General features: G+C 48.6%; 1 protein-coding gene across 1 annotated transcript in view; it reads right to left on the bottom strand.

Annotated features, from left to right (window-relative positions):
• Window positions 1-16959, bottom strand: part of LRP3 (LDL receptor related protein 3) — a 36585-nt gene extending 19626 nt beyond the window's left edge. The window contains exons 1-2 of the mRNA XM_029075513.2: window positions 16818-16959; window positions 9150-9197 (exon numbers count right to left, since the gene is read on the bottom strand). Coding sequence (XP_028931346.1) covers window positions 9150-9197; window positions 16818-16875 — 106 coding nt within the window. The 5' untranslated portion in view covers window positions 16876-16959. The remainder of the gene's footprint in view (window positions 1-9149; window positions 9198-16817) is intronic.
• Between the last annotated feature and the right edge of the window lie 1613 nt (window positions 16960-18572).

Here is an 18572-nt window from a genome sequence, read left to right as displayed (position 1 = left end):
ATTCAACATGTAACATCTCTTGGGAAGAGGGAAGATGAATTGCCTGACTGGGAAACCATGTCTCTCACAGACATACCTCAAGCTTTTTCCCTGTCTCTTCTCCTAGTTATAGAACTTTAATCTGAAGGCTCACTGTTTAGGCAGGAATTTGTCTGTCCCACCTATTTGGTTCATTTGGTACTATGCTTTCCCTCATTCACAGAGAGCTTTGAATAACCAAAGTTTGTTGATCGTAAAGGTCAGCAGTCTACAAATTAAAAGGAACCCTAGTCCCAGTTAAGTCATTGTTTACATTGTTTTTCCAGGTTTATCCCCCAACTATAACATTAAAAACAAAGTCATTCTTCTGTCATTTATCCCCTTGGTTTGACATTTTATTTTCCTTTATTGGATTTGGGAGTGAACCCACCTTGACCTGTTTCAGCAACACCTCCCCCCCTCCTCCAACACTAATCCACTGTTACCTGCTGGTTTTCACCTCTACAGGGAACCTGAATATCAGACAGCAAGGCCCTAATTAACCAAAAATCCCATCTCTAGTTTGGGATCTTCAGAGAAGCAGTGTGGGCTAGTGGAAAGAGCACAGGCTTGGGGATTAAAGGACCTTGGTTCTAATCCAGTCTCTGCCACTTGCCTGCTGTGTGACCTGGGCAAATCACTTCACTACCCTATGCCTCAGTTTCTTCATTTGTAAAATGTGGATTCAATATCTGTCTTCCTCATCCTATGAGATCTAAATGGAACAGGAACCGTTTCCAAACTAATTACCCTGGATTTATCCCCATGTTTAGAATGGTGCTTGACCCACGGTAACTGCCTATAATAACACAGCTATTATCATTATATCACTATTATTGGGGGAGGGGGGCTTTCCCAAGTGCCTAGTACAGTGCTCTGCACACAGTAAGCACTCAATAAATGTGACTGACTGACTGACAAAACATGACTGGGACTTCACCCATGAGCAAGGAAGTGAATCATGAAGAACCACTTTAAGCAAGAAGAGGTTAAAAAAGGGGGGGAGGGGTACATTTTTCATTCAATAGTATTTATAGAGCACTTACTATGTGCAGAGCACTGTACTAAGCGCTTGGAATGAACAAGTCGGATTTTCAGAGCAGGATGATAAAAATTGCTCCAGAAACAGAAAAACAGAATCCCACTCAGAGGAAAGATCTTTAAATACAGCTGGAAAGGCAGATTCTGAGAATATACAAAAAGGTATGTGCCATTCTTTTCTCAAAAAAAAAAAAAAAGACTTCTGAAGTTAATTTTAAATGAAAGTAAATTGACATCTCAACATCGGATGGATCCAAGAATCAGTCAGACAGGATATTTCATGGACATACTGACAAGGGCAAAATATTTTATACTGTTCATTGCAGCCAAGAATCCCCTACCCAGGGAAGAGCCAGATACCCAGAATTCATAGCTTTCCTCTCAAATACCTACTTTTTAAAAGGGGTCTCAATGTGAAGGCTCCAAACTTTATTCATTCATCCAATCATATTTATTGAGCACTCACTGAGTGCAAAACACTGTAGAAAGCGCTTGGGAGAGTACAATATAACAATAAAGAGACACATTTCCTGCCCACAACGCCGCTTCTGCCTTGCAGCAAGGCATTCCCATTTTTGAATCCCACAGAGACTGCAAGTGGAATAGCAGGGTCACCTGGCACTGAACTGTCTGGGGAAAACAAGCCTGACCTTGAGAAGGAAAAAAAATCTGATGAAAAAAATGCTCATGCTAGAAATCAATCTTTGCACAAAATTTCTACTACTGAACAGCTAAGGGGTGGCAAGTTCCGGCCCACCAATCCCTGATCCTTCAGCCTCAAATGCCATAGTAGCAAAGAATGCATAAACTCTTACCCAAATGCAGATCAAACTCACTCGATAAAATTGTTACCACTCTCAGGCCTTGTGGTTATTCACGCTTACCCAGCACTTAATAGGTACAGCATGTACTACAGTCCCTACAACCTCTCTGGGAAATGAAAGAGTACCAAGTGATCATTAACCACATTTTATCGACTGGAGAAACTAAGGTCCAGAGATATTCATGTGATGGGTCCTGAGGCCCACAGCCAGTCAATACAAAGGAGGCAGAAGGTCAATCTGCTTAAGTCACACACTAAGCCTGGCACCAGCTGATCTTAAAACACTTCGGAGGCAGTGCCATGCCAACATCGCTCTGATAGCATACATTGATCGCAATAATACTGTCTTGGTTTTGCAATCAGAGAAGCAGAAGCTGGGGAGGCTGGCCAAGCTAAAGGCAAAAACATCTGAAGTGGGATGTAGGTCTCTTTTAGAAGTCACCTCCCAGGCTCAGGTCCCCGAAGGGGAACGGCCCTTTACTTCTCAAAATCACCTCATAAGAATGGTCCTTCATTTCTGAGTCACCTTGTATATTTCCACGAGCCTCCACTGCAGGGGATTGCAACTTAAGACCCCGTTACCCGAACCCATTCCTGATCCTAGGCTGAAATTTTAAATGAGTAGGAATTGGGGTCAGACTCATAAAAGAGGGAAGTGGGCCATTACACCAACCACAACAGAGGTGAATCAGAGGTTCTGGGAGTTAAACCCCAGAGTCAGATTAGTCAGCCAGTCAGTCAATCACATTTATTGAGCGCTTACTGTGTGCAGAGCACTGTACTAAGTGCTCAGGAGAGTGCAATACAACACAACAGACACATTCCCTTCCCACAACAAGCTTACAGTCTAGAAGGGGAGCTCCGGGGACAGACACAGGGCAATGAGATACGTTTGCCCACTATGCAGAGACCACTCATGTTACGGGATGTTGGGTGTCTAGGGCATTTCCCGATCCGTGACGATCCGGGACTTGGTACAACTGGCAGTGTTCCTTGTGGTCTCACTAACATTCTGGTGTACTCAACTACCTCCTCTCTCGGAGCCCCTCTCCTGGGACCTCGAGATCAGGAGCATAAATAAATTGCCGAAACTGTGAGACTTGGCTGACCAAACATTACTTTTTTTAAATGTATTTGCCAACTTTTGACATCAAAAATACCAGTTTAAGTGTCGTGCTTGGAGATTTGAGGGACATTTCTGCTCTAAAAGGAGTATGTCTGGACAAGCATGTGATGAACACTTGGAAGTTCTGCTCTGTTCTCAGCTTTGCCATGACTCATTACATCATTTTCCCTGTCTAGACCTCAACTTCCCCATCTACAGAATGACAGAATGCACCCTGATTGGCCTTGTTGGGAGAGGATGGCGGGGGGGGGGGGGGGGGGGGGGGGGGGGGCCAGTGGCGGAATTCTCAGAAAGGGGAGATGAAGTAGTAGCCTTAATAGTAATCATATTTAATAAGTGTTTAGCACTGCATAAACATGGGGTAGCGATACAAGGCCATGGGTCCACAGGGAGCTCATAATTAAGAGAAGGTGAAGGTATACCATAGGAAAAATAAACCCCAGATTTAAAAAACCCTGAGGCCATCCCAAAAGAGAAATTACACTTGACAATTCTGCAATTGTAGGCAGTAATGTGTACTATCTACACTTCAAAACTAGATAGTGCCCCATTTATTTTTCTGGATCTCTTCTTTCAGAGCTAATTATCGCAGCATCTCTCTAATAACAACATCACCCCTCCTCCCATCATCCTTTCCTTACCCTCTCTCACCTACTGCTAAACAGCAGTTTGGAGCAATGTACTTCAGACACCCTAGAGTATTAAACTGGGCTTGTGTTCTCTCACAAGGCATGGCTCAAAAAATAAGTAAATAGGGTCAAGAAAGACCTCAGCAATTTTATACTATTCACATCCTTTTTTTAGAGGTATTTGCTAAATGCTTACTATGTGTCAGACATTGTACTAAGTGCTGGTGTAGATACAAAATAATCAGGTTGGACACAGCCCATGTCCTATATAGGGCTTACAGTCCTAATCCTCATTTTAGTGATGAGGGAACTGAGGCACAGAGAAGTTAACTGACTTTCCCAAGGCCACACAGCAGACAAGTGGTGGAGCAGGAATTGGAACTCAGATCCTTCTGACTCCCAGGCCTTTGGTCTATCCACTAGACCACGTTGCTTCTCAAAATCCTGAAAGCCAGGAACACAAAAGAGAACTGATGCTTTCTTTTTAATCATGTCAAGAACTTAAATTATATGGGGGGGGGGCTGACTTTTTTTTTTAAGTGTTAAACTGTGATGTCTTGGCCTGGCTGAAAGTGGGAAGAGAATGCAGGGCTGGATTTAGGGGCAGTGATCACCCAGAAAGCTCCAGGTTCTGGAACGTAAGGGGAGACAGGCAGGGGAAGGGGAAGGCAATGCAAATTGGAGAAATGGAGGGGTGGGGGAAGAGGAGGAAGAGTGAGAGAGAGAAAAGAAGGAAGAAGGGGGATATTTAATTGCAAAGAGAGTGCCGACTGAAAATGCAGAGGTAAATGCAATCATTTAGCACCAGTCATAATAACAACTGTGGTATTTATTAAGTGCTTGCTATGAGGCAAGTACCATACTGAACACTGGGCTAGATGCAAAATAATCAGCTCAGACACAGTCCTTGTCCCAAATGGGACTCGCCCTCATTTTACTCCTCTAATGTCAACCTACTCACTGTACCTTGATCTCGTCTGTCTGACCACTGACCCCTTGCCCACATCCTGCCTCTGGCCTTGAACTCCCTCCCCCTTCTATCCAACAGACCATCACACTCCCCGTCTCCAAAGACTTATTAAAGTCACATCTCCTCCAAGAGGTCTTCCCCAAATAAACATGCATTTCCTCTGCTCCCTCACCCTTGCTCTTGGATTTGCACCCTTTATTCAGCCCACCCTCAGTCCCACAGCACTTCTTTTAATATCCACAGTTTATTTATTGATTTTAATGTCTGTCTCCTCCTCTAGTCTGTAGGCTCCTTATGGGAAGGGAACGGGTCTACCAACTCTGCTATATTGAACTCTCTCCCAAGCACTTTTTTTTTAAATGGTATTTGTTAAGCAGTTACTCAGAGTCTTAATCCCCATTTTACACATTAGGTAACTGATGCACAGAGAGGTTAAGTCACTTGCCAAGGAGGTAAATGACTTGCCAAGGAGGTAAGTGGCAGAGCCAGAATTAAAACCCAGGCCTGGGCTCTTTTCACTAGGCCAGGCTGCTTCTCATGCTAGCCCTTGAAGGGAAGATTACCATTTCAGCTTAACCAGAAAGAAACAAACAAGTCAATGCTTTTGCCCAGTGTAAGAGAGAGTGACAGCTGGTAATTATTCTACTGTTTTCTGGCCTGCAAAGACAGTAAAACTCAGTAATAAGTACTTTCTAAGGTCAGGGAAGGGTAAAACACCCATAATGCCTTATTTGCCCAAAGTAGTAGGGTAGTGGTTTCCCTTTCATCTGGATTTAGCTCTCTGATGAAAAGGACCTCCCCCACAGCACTACTCAGGGAGTTTGCCAGGCAGGGTTAGGAACCCCCATACTCCTTCTGACACAAACTCTTGTGATAAATGCAATAATCAGTCAAAACCCCTACAAGAATTTGTCCCCTGATCCCAAGGACACCATTTAAGAAGAGAGGAGAACCCAAGAGCAAGTGAAGATAGATTCAAAGCTATCAAACACCTGTTCTGGTCCCCTGTTTCTGACAGAAGAAACGTTAATGGAGTACAATTGCAGAGTTTCTAAATTCACCACGTCACCATTTACACTGATACATTAATAAACTCAGCCTGAGCCCTGGCTCCTCTCCCAGGACCTCAATCTCAGATATGCTCAACACTTCCTGGAGCAGGGCTGCAGGTCCAGGAAAAGCATGAATAATATCACTGCAGTGAGTGAGCTATGACCTCAGCCACGACAGTCAATGGAGACTGAGGATCCTGCAAAAGCCATTAGGTTGTCAGATGGAATATTGATGGAGGGGAAACTATTGAAGATCCAAAAAAAGTTTTAAGAATAGTCTAAAAAAATGCTCCAAGGAAAAGTTTGACTTGCTGTACAAAAAGCTGTGGAATTACTCCTCTGAAAGATATAATCCCATTGTGGGATGGATGACTGGATCATAAAACAGATGAAGAGATAAGACAGATGGATAGACAGACATACAGACAGATAGCAGGGCATGTAGAAGTGTCAGTTATCCTCCTATTGCATTCAGCACTGGACAGGGATGCCCAGGAGAACTTTGTCCAGTTTGAGACTTCTCAGCTGAAGTGAGATGGACAGTCCCTGGAGGTAGTCCAGAAAAGATCCAGGCAAAGATTAAGGGGCCAGAAAATGGCCTGTTTGCGGTAGTGCGTGTCCAGACAGGCCCAGCCTAAGGGTCTTGAGCCTTCAGAGTCAGGTCAAGCTAACCTAAGGCTGATTTTTTTCCCAATGTTTCTGCTTCCCTCCCTGGGTTTCAGACCCAAGGAGCTCCAAACCGTGGGGAGGTTGCCAGGGCAGAGGAGAGTTTTTGCACATGCCTACTGAGTTTCTTGGATTAGTCCCAGGGTCCTAGGAGGTAAGCACACAAGCAGAACAATGCTTGTGGAAGGGATCCCTGGGCCCCTACCTGTCTAGTTCAGGCTTCCCTTCCAGTCAGGCTAAGACGTGGAGAGGCCTAAATGCTATAACCCATAGCTTCTCTTGGGCTGGAGTTGGCTGGCCTGGGCAGGGTTCAAAAATGAGTTACAGTTTGAGGATTGAAACTATTTCACTTTTCCTCTAATGAAGAGAACCTTTATGGGTAGTGGGGGTTATTCTTCCTTGAAGGACTAGAGAGAATGGGGTTAAAGTTCAATAGACCTGATTAGGGTTAATCAGTCTCATTAGAAGCCCCCTAGGATTAATTTCCACAGAATTGGGTAAAGTCCTCTTCTCTGGAAGTCTTCAGGATAAAAGAAAAGAACTATTGGATAGGGGAGGAGAAGGGAGTTAAACACAATTGGGGTTGAAGATAAGGGTGCAGTCTGAAGGAACTATCCTTCCAACCCTACAATTCTTTAGTCCCAGAATGCAAGAAGGGGGCTCATGGATTTCCTGAGGCACAACAGAAAATCTATAAATGACTAAAGGTCCCTCTAGACCCACCACCAGGTTTCTAACACAAATCTCTCAGGAAGAGAAGCAGAGAGAAGCAGGGTGGTCTAGCGGAAAGGGCTCAGGCCTGGGAATCAGGTCCTGGGTTCTAATCCCAGTTCCACCACTTGCCTCCCGGGGGGTGACTTTGGGCAAGTTACTTCCTCATCTGTAAAATGGGGACTCAATATCTGTTCTCCCTACTCAACCACCCCCAGACTGCAAGCCCCACATCAGGCTGAACTGTGCCTTGACTTGATTACCTTGTAGCTACCCCTGCCCTTAGTTCAGTGCTTGGCATATAAAAAGCTCTTAAATACAACAATTATTATTAGGGACATCCCTTAATCCCTCAAAGTAAGTGGAAATAGTCCACTCATCAGACTCCTGCCCCTCTTACAAGTTTCCACAAAAAAACCTAGACAAGTAGAAAAAGGAGAACTGTGCACTGAAACCTGTTCTCACTCAAGCCATCTGAGTCAGGTTTTCTTCCCTTGCAACCAGCCTTTCAGTGTGAATAAAGGGGAAGAAGCATTCCCAGCTTCTAATTTCAATTCACCTTTTGCCTCCCAGGCTAGAGAAGATCCCCAGTGGCAAAGGTATCTCCCAATCAATCAATGGTATTTATGAGCATTTACCACGTGCAGGGCACTGAATTGAGCATTTGGGCAAGTACAATACAACGCTAATACAATGACCCCACCTTTATCCCCCCACCAAACCTTTGGCTTACAACAGCCCTCAGCTTGAAAGCTGATTCTCCTATCTGAAAAGTACATAGATGGCCTTCTCTACCTACTCAAGAGAGCTGACTTCAGAAACCCAGCCTTTTCCTCCATACAGAGATAAAGGAAAAGAAAAAGCAATCAAGAGGGGGTGGGAGAGGGCAAGATTTCTAGGGCTAAGTTTTGCTTTCAGAGAAGTGGGTCGATTGGCTTAGCCATCTGGGTTCTCCCAGTCTTCAGCAGCAGTCTTGGTTGTGGCCCAGGGTAGGGGAGTGAGATGTGGAGGAGGCTTTGGAGGACCACTTACCCTACCCTAAGGATGCACTCCTCAGGGGGGCTGGGCATGATTTTTGAGCTGGACTGCCAAGCTTGCTCACCCTAGACAAAACCTCCAAGTCTCCATTCAGGGCTGAAAAGTCCCCAGATGGTGTTTTTCTGCCCTAATACCTCTTCAAAGGCTGTCCTCATCCCCCTAAAATGCCTGCCCCTTTTGCACCCCTATACTCCAAGTCTGTACCTCGACATTGTATGGGTTTCTTCTCCTGCAAAAACTGTCCCTTCCCCTTCCTCAAGGCTCCTTTTCCTTTCCCCTCACATTCCTGGGAATGAACAAACCTGACCGGCTTTTCAGAGGCCAAGCAGGGAGGACCCCTGTGGGACTCATTTTACAAAGCTGTCCATTTGGAAGACACTCACCTGCCCTGCAAAATTGGTAGAACATAATTTCCAAACCAACACCTACTCTGGGGCCGCCCTGTGGAAACTTGAATTATTTTTGTCTCCCCCAGCACTTTAGTACAGTGTTTGGCACAGAGAAGCCGCGTGCCTTAGTGGAAAGAGCACAGGCTTGGGAGTCAGAGGTCATGGGTTCTAATTCCGGCTCCACCACTTATCAGCTGTGTGACTTTGGGCAAGTCACTTAACTTCTCTGTGTCTCAGTTACCTCTTCTGTAAAATGGGGATTAAGACTGTGAGCCCCACGTGGGACAAACTGATTACCCTGTATCTACCCCAGCACTTAGCATAGTGCTTGGTACATAGTAAGCACTTAAATACCATAATAATAATAGTATCACAATTATTATTCACAGGAGAGTGGGCTTGGCTGAACCTTGGACTTTCTCAAACTGGCTAAATCTCGCCCCTAAGCCATATAGCTACCCAACTGAAGCCCGATTTACCACTAAAAACAAGAAAAGTCTGCAGGTTCTCACGTCAAAACATAGCCAGGGCCAAAACTGCGGCTTCTCAAATCATCAACTTGGTGTTTTATTTTGCATAGGCTCAGAGAGGTTTTTCTAATGAGGACACAACAGAAATAATGGAGTAAAAAAAGGCAGGGCCCTTCCCCAAATCCCCAAAGGATAAACAAGATAAACGGGACTTACCTAAGGAGGGCACTGCACTCCCGAGTTTCCCAGTGAGGAAGAGATTCACTGCGTAAGACACAAAAAATATTAGACATTATACATTCCATTTGTCCTAGTAGGTGGTAACTTCCCTACTGCTGAGGTAGGAATGGTAAGATAATGAGCACAACTAATAAAGAAGCACTATGCCCTCCCCATAGGAACTTTGCTTAACTCGGCGAAATCATCTGATGGAGTGTCACTCCCGCCCATTCCACAAGATGAAAACAACTCCTAAGTCAAAGATCTGCCATCCATGCCAGGAAGAGAAGCATTATCAAATGGTCTATTTTTAAATGGTTTGGGCTTCTACAGGAGTATTCTTTTTTAAAAGGGATGCAGGGCAGGAGTCTTAATTGGAGTAAACAGTGTCTGTCCAGGACCAAAACTGGTCCCTTTGACTGCTTGGAATGAGTTATGGAGTTGGAAGAAAAAAACAAACTATCTTCTTGGAAGGAAAGCTTCATTGAAAAATAATTTCTCAAACATGAATCAATTCCAAGTAATGGCAAACTCGGGGTTCCCAAAACCTGTTTTCTAATTAAACAGCATCTAAAAAGAAAGGGGGAAGGAAGGAAATGAAGGAAATGAATGCTGCTCCTGTTCTCCCATCTAAGTAGGCCCATGTGAGACAAGGAGTGTGTCCAATCTGATTAACTTCCGTTTACCCCAGCCCTTAGAACAGTGTTTGACACATAGTAAGCTCTTGAATACCTAAAAAATAGTAATTCTCCATCTCGGCCTAAAAAGTTCTCATTTCCACAGGTGTGGTTCTCCCTTTTCAGAAGCCATTTCTTAATGGACCCCTTTGAAATGGGATAATCTGAGAATTCAGGGACAAGCAGGATTTGGGAGCACCACCAAACGAGGTCACTCAGAACACAGAGGTTGCAGCCATCCCTGGGGAAGAATCAAATATCCAGCATCAACAGCAGTAGTAATGGTACTTTTTAAGCACCCATTCGGTGCCACGTGCCAGGTACACTTGGTAAAACACAGTTGAAGCCCGAGCCGCTTTCCCTTGCTGAACAAGGCGCAAATGGACTGTACCACCCTAGTGAAAGCCATCTGGGGATTGAGCTGCCAGAGCCAGCCACACACTTAATCATAAACAGATGCATCCATAAGCTTTCCGTAAATTGGGGGGGGGGGGGCGGGGAGAGGGGGAGTCTCCCAACTTTTCCTGTTATCCTAAGTGCCCTACAAACGGTTTGATAAACAAGGGCTTGCCATTAATACTCAATGAAAGCTTCTCCCTTGAACTGAAATTACTCAAGGACCGGGACCAGGGTCTCTCCTTGCTCAGTATTCCCACATAATGCTTACTACCATGCCTAGACTGTAAACTGTAAGCTCTGCAGTGTGGCTTAGTGGAAAGAGTCTGGGCTTGGGAGTCAGAGGACGTGGGTTCTAATCCCAGCCCCACCACTTGTCTGCTGTGTGACCTCAACTTCTCGGTGCCTCAATTACCTCATCCGTAAAATGGGGTTTAAAACTGTGAGCCCTACATAGGACAACCTGATTACCCTATATCTACCCCAGTGCTTAGAACAGTGCTAGGCACACAGTAATTGCTTAACAAATACCATTATTATTAACTTCACTGTGGGCAGGTAATGCATCTGTTTATTGTTGAATTGTACTCTCCCAAGCGCTTAGCACAGTACTTCTCACAGTACTTCTCAGTAAGCGCTCAATAAATGTGACTGAATGAAAGCCCACAGTGGTTTGATGAGAACTGGATTTGGAAAACAAGGCTCCCTTTCCTCACTTTCTACCAAAGAACTACACTACCTACATTAAAATCCCTAAAAGAGGAGAGATTAGGCAGTTCTGCGGCCATGGAGGCTTTGGTGAACGGCTGACTTTGGAAGCACAACTGCAGGCGGGCTGGGGACGACTGAAAGGAAAAGAGCAGAAAGAAAACTGAGTGGCTCTGGATAAGTCACTGATGTGGTCATTCTCTTGTCATTGCCCAGAAAGTATCCTGGGCGGCCCGGGCTTGCTCCCTTAATTCAGTTCTGTAAAACTGGAGACCGAAATACCCGCCCCTCCTGTCCAGCAAATGGGACAGGGACACCAGCACGGCTCCAGCACAGCCTTGCGTATGGCTCTGTGGACGAACTCAAGACTTTGTTTGGTCCCACGGCCGGCCAAGGAAATCAAGCCGTGAGAACCAGATGTCCCCGTTACATAGATTTTTTTTTAAATGTAAATGTTTAAAAGCAGTCCTACAACCTGGCATCTCCCCGGGTCCGGGAGAGAAGTAGTGAAAACTGTGGGTGAGGGCTGTGTTTCTGCACTGCTATCAAGGAAGCAGCCCAGAGGAAACCTGATCAAAGTAGGGGTGGAAGTGAAGAGGCTGGGGGCGGGCAGGGAAGGGATATGGAGGAAATTGGTCAGGCAACCATCTCTAAGTCTTCAAAGCATCCGCTCAGCGGAGGCCGCAGCAGGGTTCTTTCTTTGGGCTGGGCAGGTGTCAGAGGAAACCGTCTGACAGCACTGTGGGATGGGGGCCGGTCTGCCCGTGCTTCACTATCTGATGACAGCAGGGCATTAGCTCACTCTGATATGCTGGTAAGCATCTGGGGATGGGGAGGGGAGGGATGATGGAGGAAGGGGGCAGGGCTGACTGGTTGTTTTTGGCTTAGCTCCTGCCTGCCACTTAAGCCAAGTCTGCCTACCTTTCCCTCCTGTTAATCAGATCTGCCGCCCCCACCATCACCCCCATCCACTTGCTCTGCTGTCTGCCTCTGCTTCTGTCAGGATTCTACTCAGCTCTTCTCCCAGGCTCCAGCAGCTTAGAACAGCTCCTCTAGCTCTTTATACCGAAGTAATTTCCTTCAGGCACCTTCACAGTCCTTTTCTAGAAAATGCTTCCCCTCTACCCCCACCACAGAGGCACTGAAGCTGTAATCACCTAGTCTACCACAACGTGGGGGTGTGAAACGCCATGGCTGGGAGAGGAGCAGAGATTGTGAACAGCAGGGACACCCAGTCTCTCCCTCAGGAGGGAGGGAAAATTGCATCCAAGGCAGGGAAAACTGCATCCAAGGCAGGGGTTTGCCTCGATAAACCCACTGAGTGTCTGTACAGTCGACCGTGCCTACAGGCGAGGCGTGGTTCAAAATCTGGAGTTGGTATTAACCAGCCACCATGAGCTGATCCTGAATGGTTGAAGCTAAACCTCAGAATCTATTTGGCTTTGATTTTGAGATGAGGGCTTTTTATTCTTCAGGTTCATGTGGAAACAACTTTTTGCTCGATATGTGTGGAAACTCCAAGGGCTAGGACTGGTGGCTCCGTTCTCGACTGCTGAAACGTAGACAGGCAGCCGAGCGAACAGTGCAGACAAGACGGACAGTCTTCACAGACTCCCGGAACCTGGGGGCAGCGCTCAGCACCATCCCTGCCTGGGAGGCCAGTACCTCCTCTCCTCCCTGTGACCCTCCCTAGGGTCTCTTTCGAGAGCCCACTCCAGGGACCCCAGAACCGCTGCCCTAGCTGTAATGCTCCCTGTGCCCAAATCTGCCCTCACAGCCGGGCAGAGGAAGAAGTGACGCAGAAGTCAAAATGAGGCTGGGGAGAAGACTGGCAGCTGTCAGTCTGCTCTGCTAGCAAGCTGGGCAGCCTGAGACTTCAGGATCAGGCCAGGCCAGGCCTGCATGAGAGCAGCCTGGACCAATAGAGGACAGGAGGCATGGAAAATAGTCGGACCAGGGAGGCTTAATTTTGAAGTTCAGCTACTACTGTTTTCAAATACTTTATTTTAAAGATCTAACTAATGACAAAGAGTGTAGGAAGGGATGTGGAAGGAAAGAAGAGACCAAACAGGGTAAGACCGAACAGGGTAAGCGGAGCATCCGTGTCCTCTCCCATGAGAGGCAGGCACTTTGCATCAGGCCCGCTCTCCTCCACTTCCTCTAGAAACCACTTTGGGTTCTCTGATGGAATAGAGGGATCCCTTCCAGACCACGGAGTTCCTTCTGGTCTCCTGACTGGAACCCTCCCAGTATGCACTTTCAGGACCAGTTGCCAGATTTCTTCAGGTCACCTCCGTCCCCCTAATCACCCTCGGCCCCCCACCCAAAACACACACATCTACACCCTTTCTCTTTATTTCTGTATTCAGGGGCTGGTTGGTCTGGGGTCAGTCAGTCAACCTAGGCATGAAAATACAGTAGAAAGAGAAAGGAAGGCCAGAAGAAGCCTGGTGACAGTAGAAATCTTGTGTGGCACTGACTGCATTGGGCCACTGTCTCAGTGGCTTCCTTATCGATCGGGGAGGACTTGCCAAAGAGATGAAATGTGAGGAAGAACAAGTGGATAGAAACAAGCAGAAAGGAATAAAAAAAAAAGGGGAGAAAATGATTAACTACAGCTTACAAAGACATCATTCAAAAAGCTGTTTCTCAGAGAAACCTCCAATAGAGGCAATGGTATTTATGGCAGCCTATCTGTCCGGAGCTTCCACGGGGCACAGGGAGGGCAAAAGACAATGAGAACTGTGTAGGACTAACAGGGTAACTTCCTTAGAGAGCCAAACAGAAAGTCTAAAATAAACCACTTCCAGGCCCAGCACCTCTTCTCCACCCCCCCACTCCACACAGAGGAAGTCAGAACACATTCACTGCGGTCACGCCGAGAATCCTCAACGTACGAAGCTGAGAATTGAAAAGCCCAGAAGACTGTGTTAAAGCAAACAGGTTCAGAACCTTCCTCACACTGGTGTTCAGCAGCAGGGCACTGGCCTGAAAGAACATCAGGGTCTGATAGACAGAGACAAGAAACCTCAGGCCAAACCATCTCCACTGCTTACCCTTTTCTGTGCAAGTCATGTGTATGTCCTCCATTTCCCGCCCCCAGTGTGGGGAAGGCACACATATCACCCAAAGACCACAGATTATAAAAGGGCAGATCTGTTCAACATGGTACTGCAACCTGGACTTGGGCTTTGAAGAATTTTTTTTTTTTAAGTCTTCATAACTTACAGTTGCTTGCAGGTGGTTTTGAGAGACCTTTTTTTTGGCCATTTGAATGTCTTTTTTTGTTCAGACTCCCAACAACACTGGTACTTCTATACAGGTAAGAAGGGCTAGATGTGCATTTAAAAGTTGTCTATGTACAGTAGATGTAGGAAGGGGTCAGAGGGAGCAAAAATGATACAAGTACTCCCCCACAGATCTGGAGATTCAACCCACCCAAAGAAATACTCCATCACCAGCCCTGAGCTTTCATCACCAGGTACGGAGAGATCATCATTTCATCATCTTTACTGCCTATGGCATAAGAGTTTTAAAAAATGAGTATTGTGTAATGAGACCAGTTAAGCACTAGAAGTGTCCATTTAAAGGAAGGCCCTATTTAAAGTCCTGTTGCATGAAATAGGCCAGATTTAAATGGGTCAGCCTGGCAGATACACCCTAAGGTATTAATTTTATTTTATCTGATGGATCAAGAACTTCTCAGATTTATGAGGAATCATGCAAAGCAGCATCTGACAACTTTGGGTATTGTCTTCAGGGGACCCATTCAAACTAAAATCAAGTCCAATGCAGAACACCCATTTTCATTAGGAATCAATTATTTTCAAAAACAGCATTCTACTGACTTACTGGAATTTTATGGGACTTTAACGGTTAAAGGGATTCTCTTCTCTCATGCCAAATGAAGTCCACATTCCCCAAAAGATAAACCCTCTTCCCCTGCAACCCCTCGCCCCAGCTCCCCACTCCCCCCCACCCGCTACCAAAAGGTAATGCACATCTGAGATCAGGGACATCTGCTGGTTTTGTCTACAGAAGTTTTGAAGGGAGTCTGGTCATCTGAATAGATCCTAAGGGCTACATTTTTATAGATACTATATAAGGGGGTTGCTCAAACAAGTGCTGGTGCCAATCTTTTGTCACATCCTCAAAAAAAAGGGGTTAGTGAGGATTTGCAGGGAGGAGTGTCGTGTAAACAGGATTGGGTTTGGAAGTGGCAGGCAGACTCTGAAGAGTTAATGGGTCACAGAATCTCAGTTTTAGTCTTTTCAACTCTGCTTTTACATTTTAAGGTCTTGTGGGAGACAAGGAATGACTAAGAAACTGTTAGTGTAAAAACCAATCAATAGTCTCTACTGAGCCGCTTTACTGTGTTGCAGAACACTGTACTAGCTACTCAGGAACATATAACAGAGTCAGTAGAGATCTCTCTCCACATAGAGAAGCAACGTGGTATTAGTGGAAAGAGCAGGGGCTTTGGAGTCAGAGGTCGTGGGTTCTAATTCCGCCTCCACCATTTATCAGCCTTATGACTTTGGGCAAGTCACTTAAACTTCCCGGTGCCTCAGTCACCTCATCTGTAAAAGGGGGATTAAGACTGAGTTCCACGTGGGACAACCTGATTACCTCGTATCTACCCCAACAGCGCTCGGCACATAGTAAGCGCTTAACAAATACCACCAGTCTCTTTAGACTGTAAGCCGGTGTGGGCGGGGATTGTCTCTATTGCTGAACTGTACTTTCCAAGCGCTCAAGTACAGTGCTCTGCACACAAGTAAGCACTCAATAAATATGACAATGAATGGCATTAAAAGAAATTACAGGAGAGGGAATCGTACATAAGAATACTGTGCACATAATCGTACACAGTAAGCACTCAAGTACATTCCAAGCGTTTAGTCCAGTGCTCTGCACATAGTAAGCGCTCAATAAATACTATTGAATGAATACTATTGAATGAATAAGGATACGTACATAAAGTGCAGGTAGACGGGGGAGAGTTACGACTTCATTCCTACCAGCTGGGGTGCGTAGCCCACCTCCCCATCACCTTTATGGAATGAGCCCATTTTAAAGCCCCAAATTCTCCTTCCGGGACTCACCAGGGGCCTTGCGACCGAGTCCCACTTCGGGACTTGCCGAACTGTACATTCCAAGCGCTTGGTACAGTGTTCTGCACAGAGTAAGCGCTCAATAAATACTACTGAATGAATGACCATAAATGCGATGCTGGGCAACTGCGTTTCTTAGAAAAAAACGCTATGGGTTGTGCAAGTTAGAGGTACTAGAGGTGGGAGTGAGAGGAGCCGGGCCCTCCTGAAGTGATTTTGGGTTTTTCCCGAGAGGAAAAAAGAAGAGGAGGCCGCGGTGTGGCTCAGTCCCCGGGGTCACCGGTGGAGGAGGGAAGCTGCCCTTCCGAGGCCTCAGCAGGCCCGGCTCATCTCCAGGGCGACCGGGTGAGGACAGACCCCCAAGGTGGCACCGAAAAGGCAGGGCCCGAGCAAAGTTTGGAGGGGGCGAAGGAGGGGGATGAATAAGTTCTTCCGCCCTGTGGTCTGGGGGTGGGGGGTCTGGTTTCCAGGCGGACCGGCCGCCTGACTGATTGAAAACGCAAAAAGAGCATGAGTGGGTGAGAAATTTCCGAGAAAGAGGGTCTGGGGGCGGAAAGTCCGCCGTGCCCGGGGGCCGCGGAAAGCCAACGGCGGGGGTGGGAGGATGGAGGATGGAGGGCGCGGGGGGCAGGTGACAGAGGGACGGGATGGGGCGGGGGAGCCGGCCCCCTTGGGGTTTGCTGTCCCGGACCCGTTTAGGGAGCCGACCCCTGCCCCTCGCCGGGGGTCCCAGGGGGCGGAGGTCGAGGCTGGAGGCCCGGGGGACTCACCCAAGCAAGCGACGGCGAGGTGGACGGCGGCGGGGCCGAGCCCGGGGGGCTGCTCCATGCCAGGGAGAGTGGGGGGGCGGCCCCTCCTCCCAGGGCTGCTCCTCCGTCTGCGGCTCCTGGGGCTCCGGGGCGGGGGCTCCGGCGGCGTCTTTGTGCAGCAGCCCGGGGTGGGGGGGGGGGGGGTTGGAGCGGGGATGGAGCGGACGGTCGGCCGGGGGCGGATGGAACGGGCGGTCCTGGGGGGATGGAGCGGGCGGTCCTGGGGAGGAGGGATGGAGCGGGCGGTCCGGGAGGGATGGAGCGGGCGGTCCGTCCGGGGCGCCGCAGGCCGGGGCGCTCAGCGGAGCGGCGGGGCGGGCGCCCCGGAAGAGGGGGCCGGCGCCAGCGGCATCCTCCGCACCGTCCGGCCCAGGCCGGGCGGCGGGGGGCTGCGGCGGCCGAGGAGCCGGGGCGCCTCCATCCTAAGCGCTGGCGGGGCGCTCATCGGCTCCCCGGCTGGCCCGCCTCCCCCGCCTGCTTGGAGGGAGCGCGGAGCTGCGGGAGCCGGAGCCGGAGGCGGAGCCGGAGGCGGAGGCGGAGGCGGAGGCGGGCCGCACACGTGACCGGGCCCGGGAACTGCAATGTGGCTCCGGCTCCGGCTCTCTCTGTCTCTGACTCTGGGTCAGCGGGGGAGCCCGGCGCGGGGAAGCGGACAGAGCGGGACAAGCGGGGCCGGGGGGGAGTGGGAAGGGAGGGGGGGGGGGGAGGGGGGGAGTTGCGGGGAGGAGGGCGGCAAAGGGAGGGAGCGGTTCGGGCGGGGGGAGCGGTAAAAGGAGGGAGCGGTTCAGGGGCGGAGCGGGATGGGAGGGAGGAGCGCGGTATAGGGGCGGGGCGCTATAGAGAGGGAGCGGTATAGGGGGGTGAGCGGTACGGGGGAGAGTGGTAGGGTATGGGACGGGGGGAGGGAACGGTAGAAGAGACGGAGCGGTTTAGAGAGGGAGCGGTAGAAGCGGGGGAGGGGTTTAGAGAGGCAGCGGTATATTGGGGTGCGCGTCTAAGAGAGGGAGCGGGCTAAGAGGGGGAGGGGTTTAGAGAGGGAGCGGTACAAGCGGGGGAGGGGTTTAGAGAGGGAGCGGTGTAAGCGGGGAGGGGTTTAGAGAGGGAGCGGTATATTGGGGTGCGCGGTTAACAGAGGGAGCGGTATAATGAAGGGCGCGATTTAGAGGTTGAGAGGTATATGCAGGGTGCGGTTAAGGTGGGGAGCGGTCTAAGCGGGGGTAAAGCGAAATATTGGGGCGCGCGGTGTTAAGGGGGAGGCATTTAGAAAGAAAGCGCAATATTGGGGTGCGCAGTCTAGAGGGGGGAGCGGTCTAATAGCGTGGCTCAGTGGACAGAGCACGGGCTTTGGAGTCAGGGCTCATGAGTTCGAATCCCATCTCTGACACTTGTCGGCTGTGTGACTGTGGGCAAGTCACTTCACTTCTCTGGGCCTCAGTTCCCTCATCTGTAAAATGGGGATGAAGACTGGGAGCCCCACGTGGGACAACCTGATTCCCCTATGTCTACCCCAGCGCTTAGAACAGTGCTCGGCACGTAGTAAGCGCTTAACAAATACCAACATTATTATTATTGGCGGGAATGGGGAGCGTTTTAAGCGGGGGTTTCGAAATAAAGGGGAATATTGGGGGGAATGGGGAGCGTGCCAAGCGGGGGTTTCAAAATAAAGCGCAATATGGGGGGTGGGGACCGTTAAGCAGGGGTGTTTTGGAAACAACG

This window comes from Ornithorhynchus anatinus, chromosome 11, assembly GCF_004115215.2.
Source record: "Ornithorhynchus anatinus isolate Pmale09 chromosome 11, mOrnAna1.pri.v4, whole genome shotgun sequence".
Lineage (NCBI taxonomy): Eukaryota > Metazoa > Chordata > Mammalia > Monotremata > Ornithorhynchidae > Ornithorhynchus > Ornithorhynchus anatinus.
Note: the sequence above shows the minus strand (reverse complement) of the source record. Positions and strands in the feature narration are given on the sequence as shown.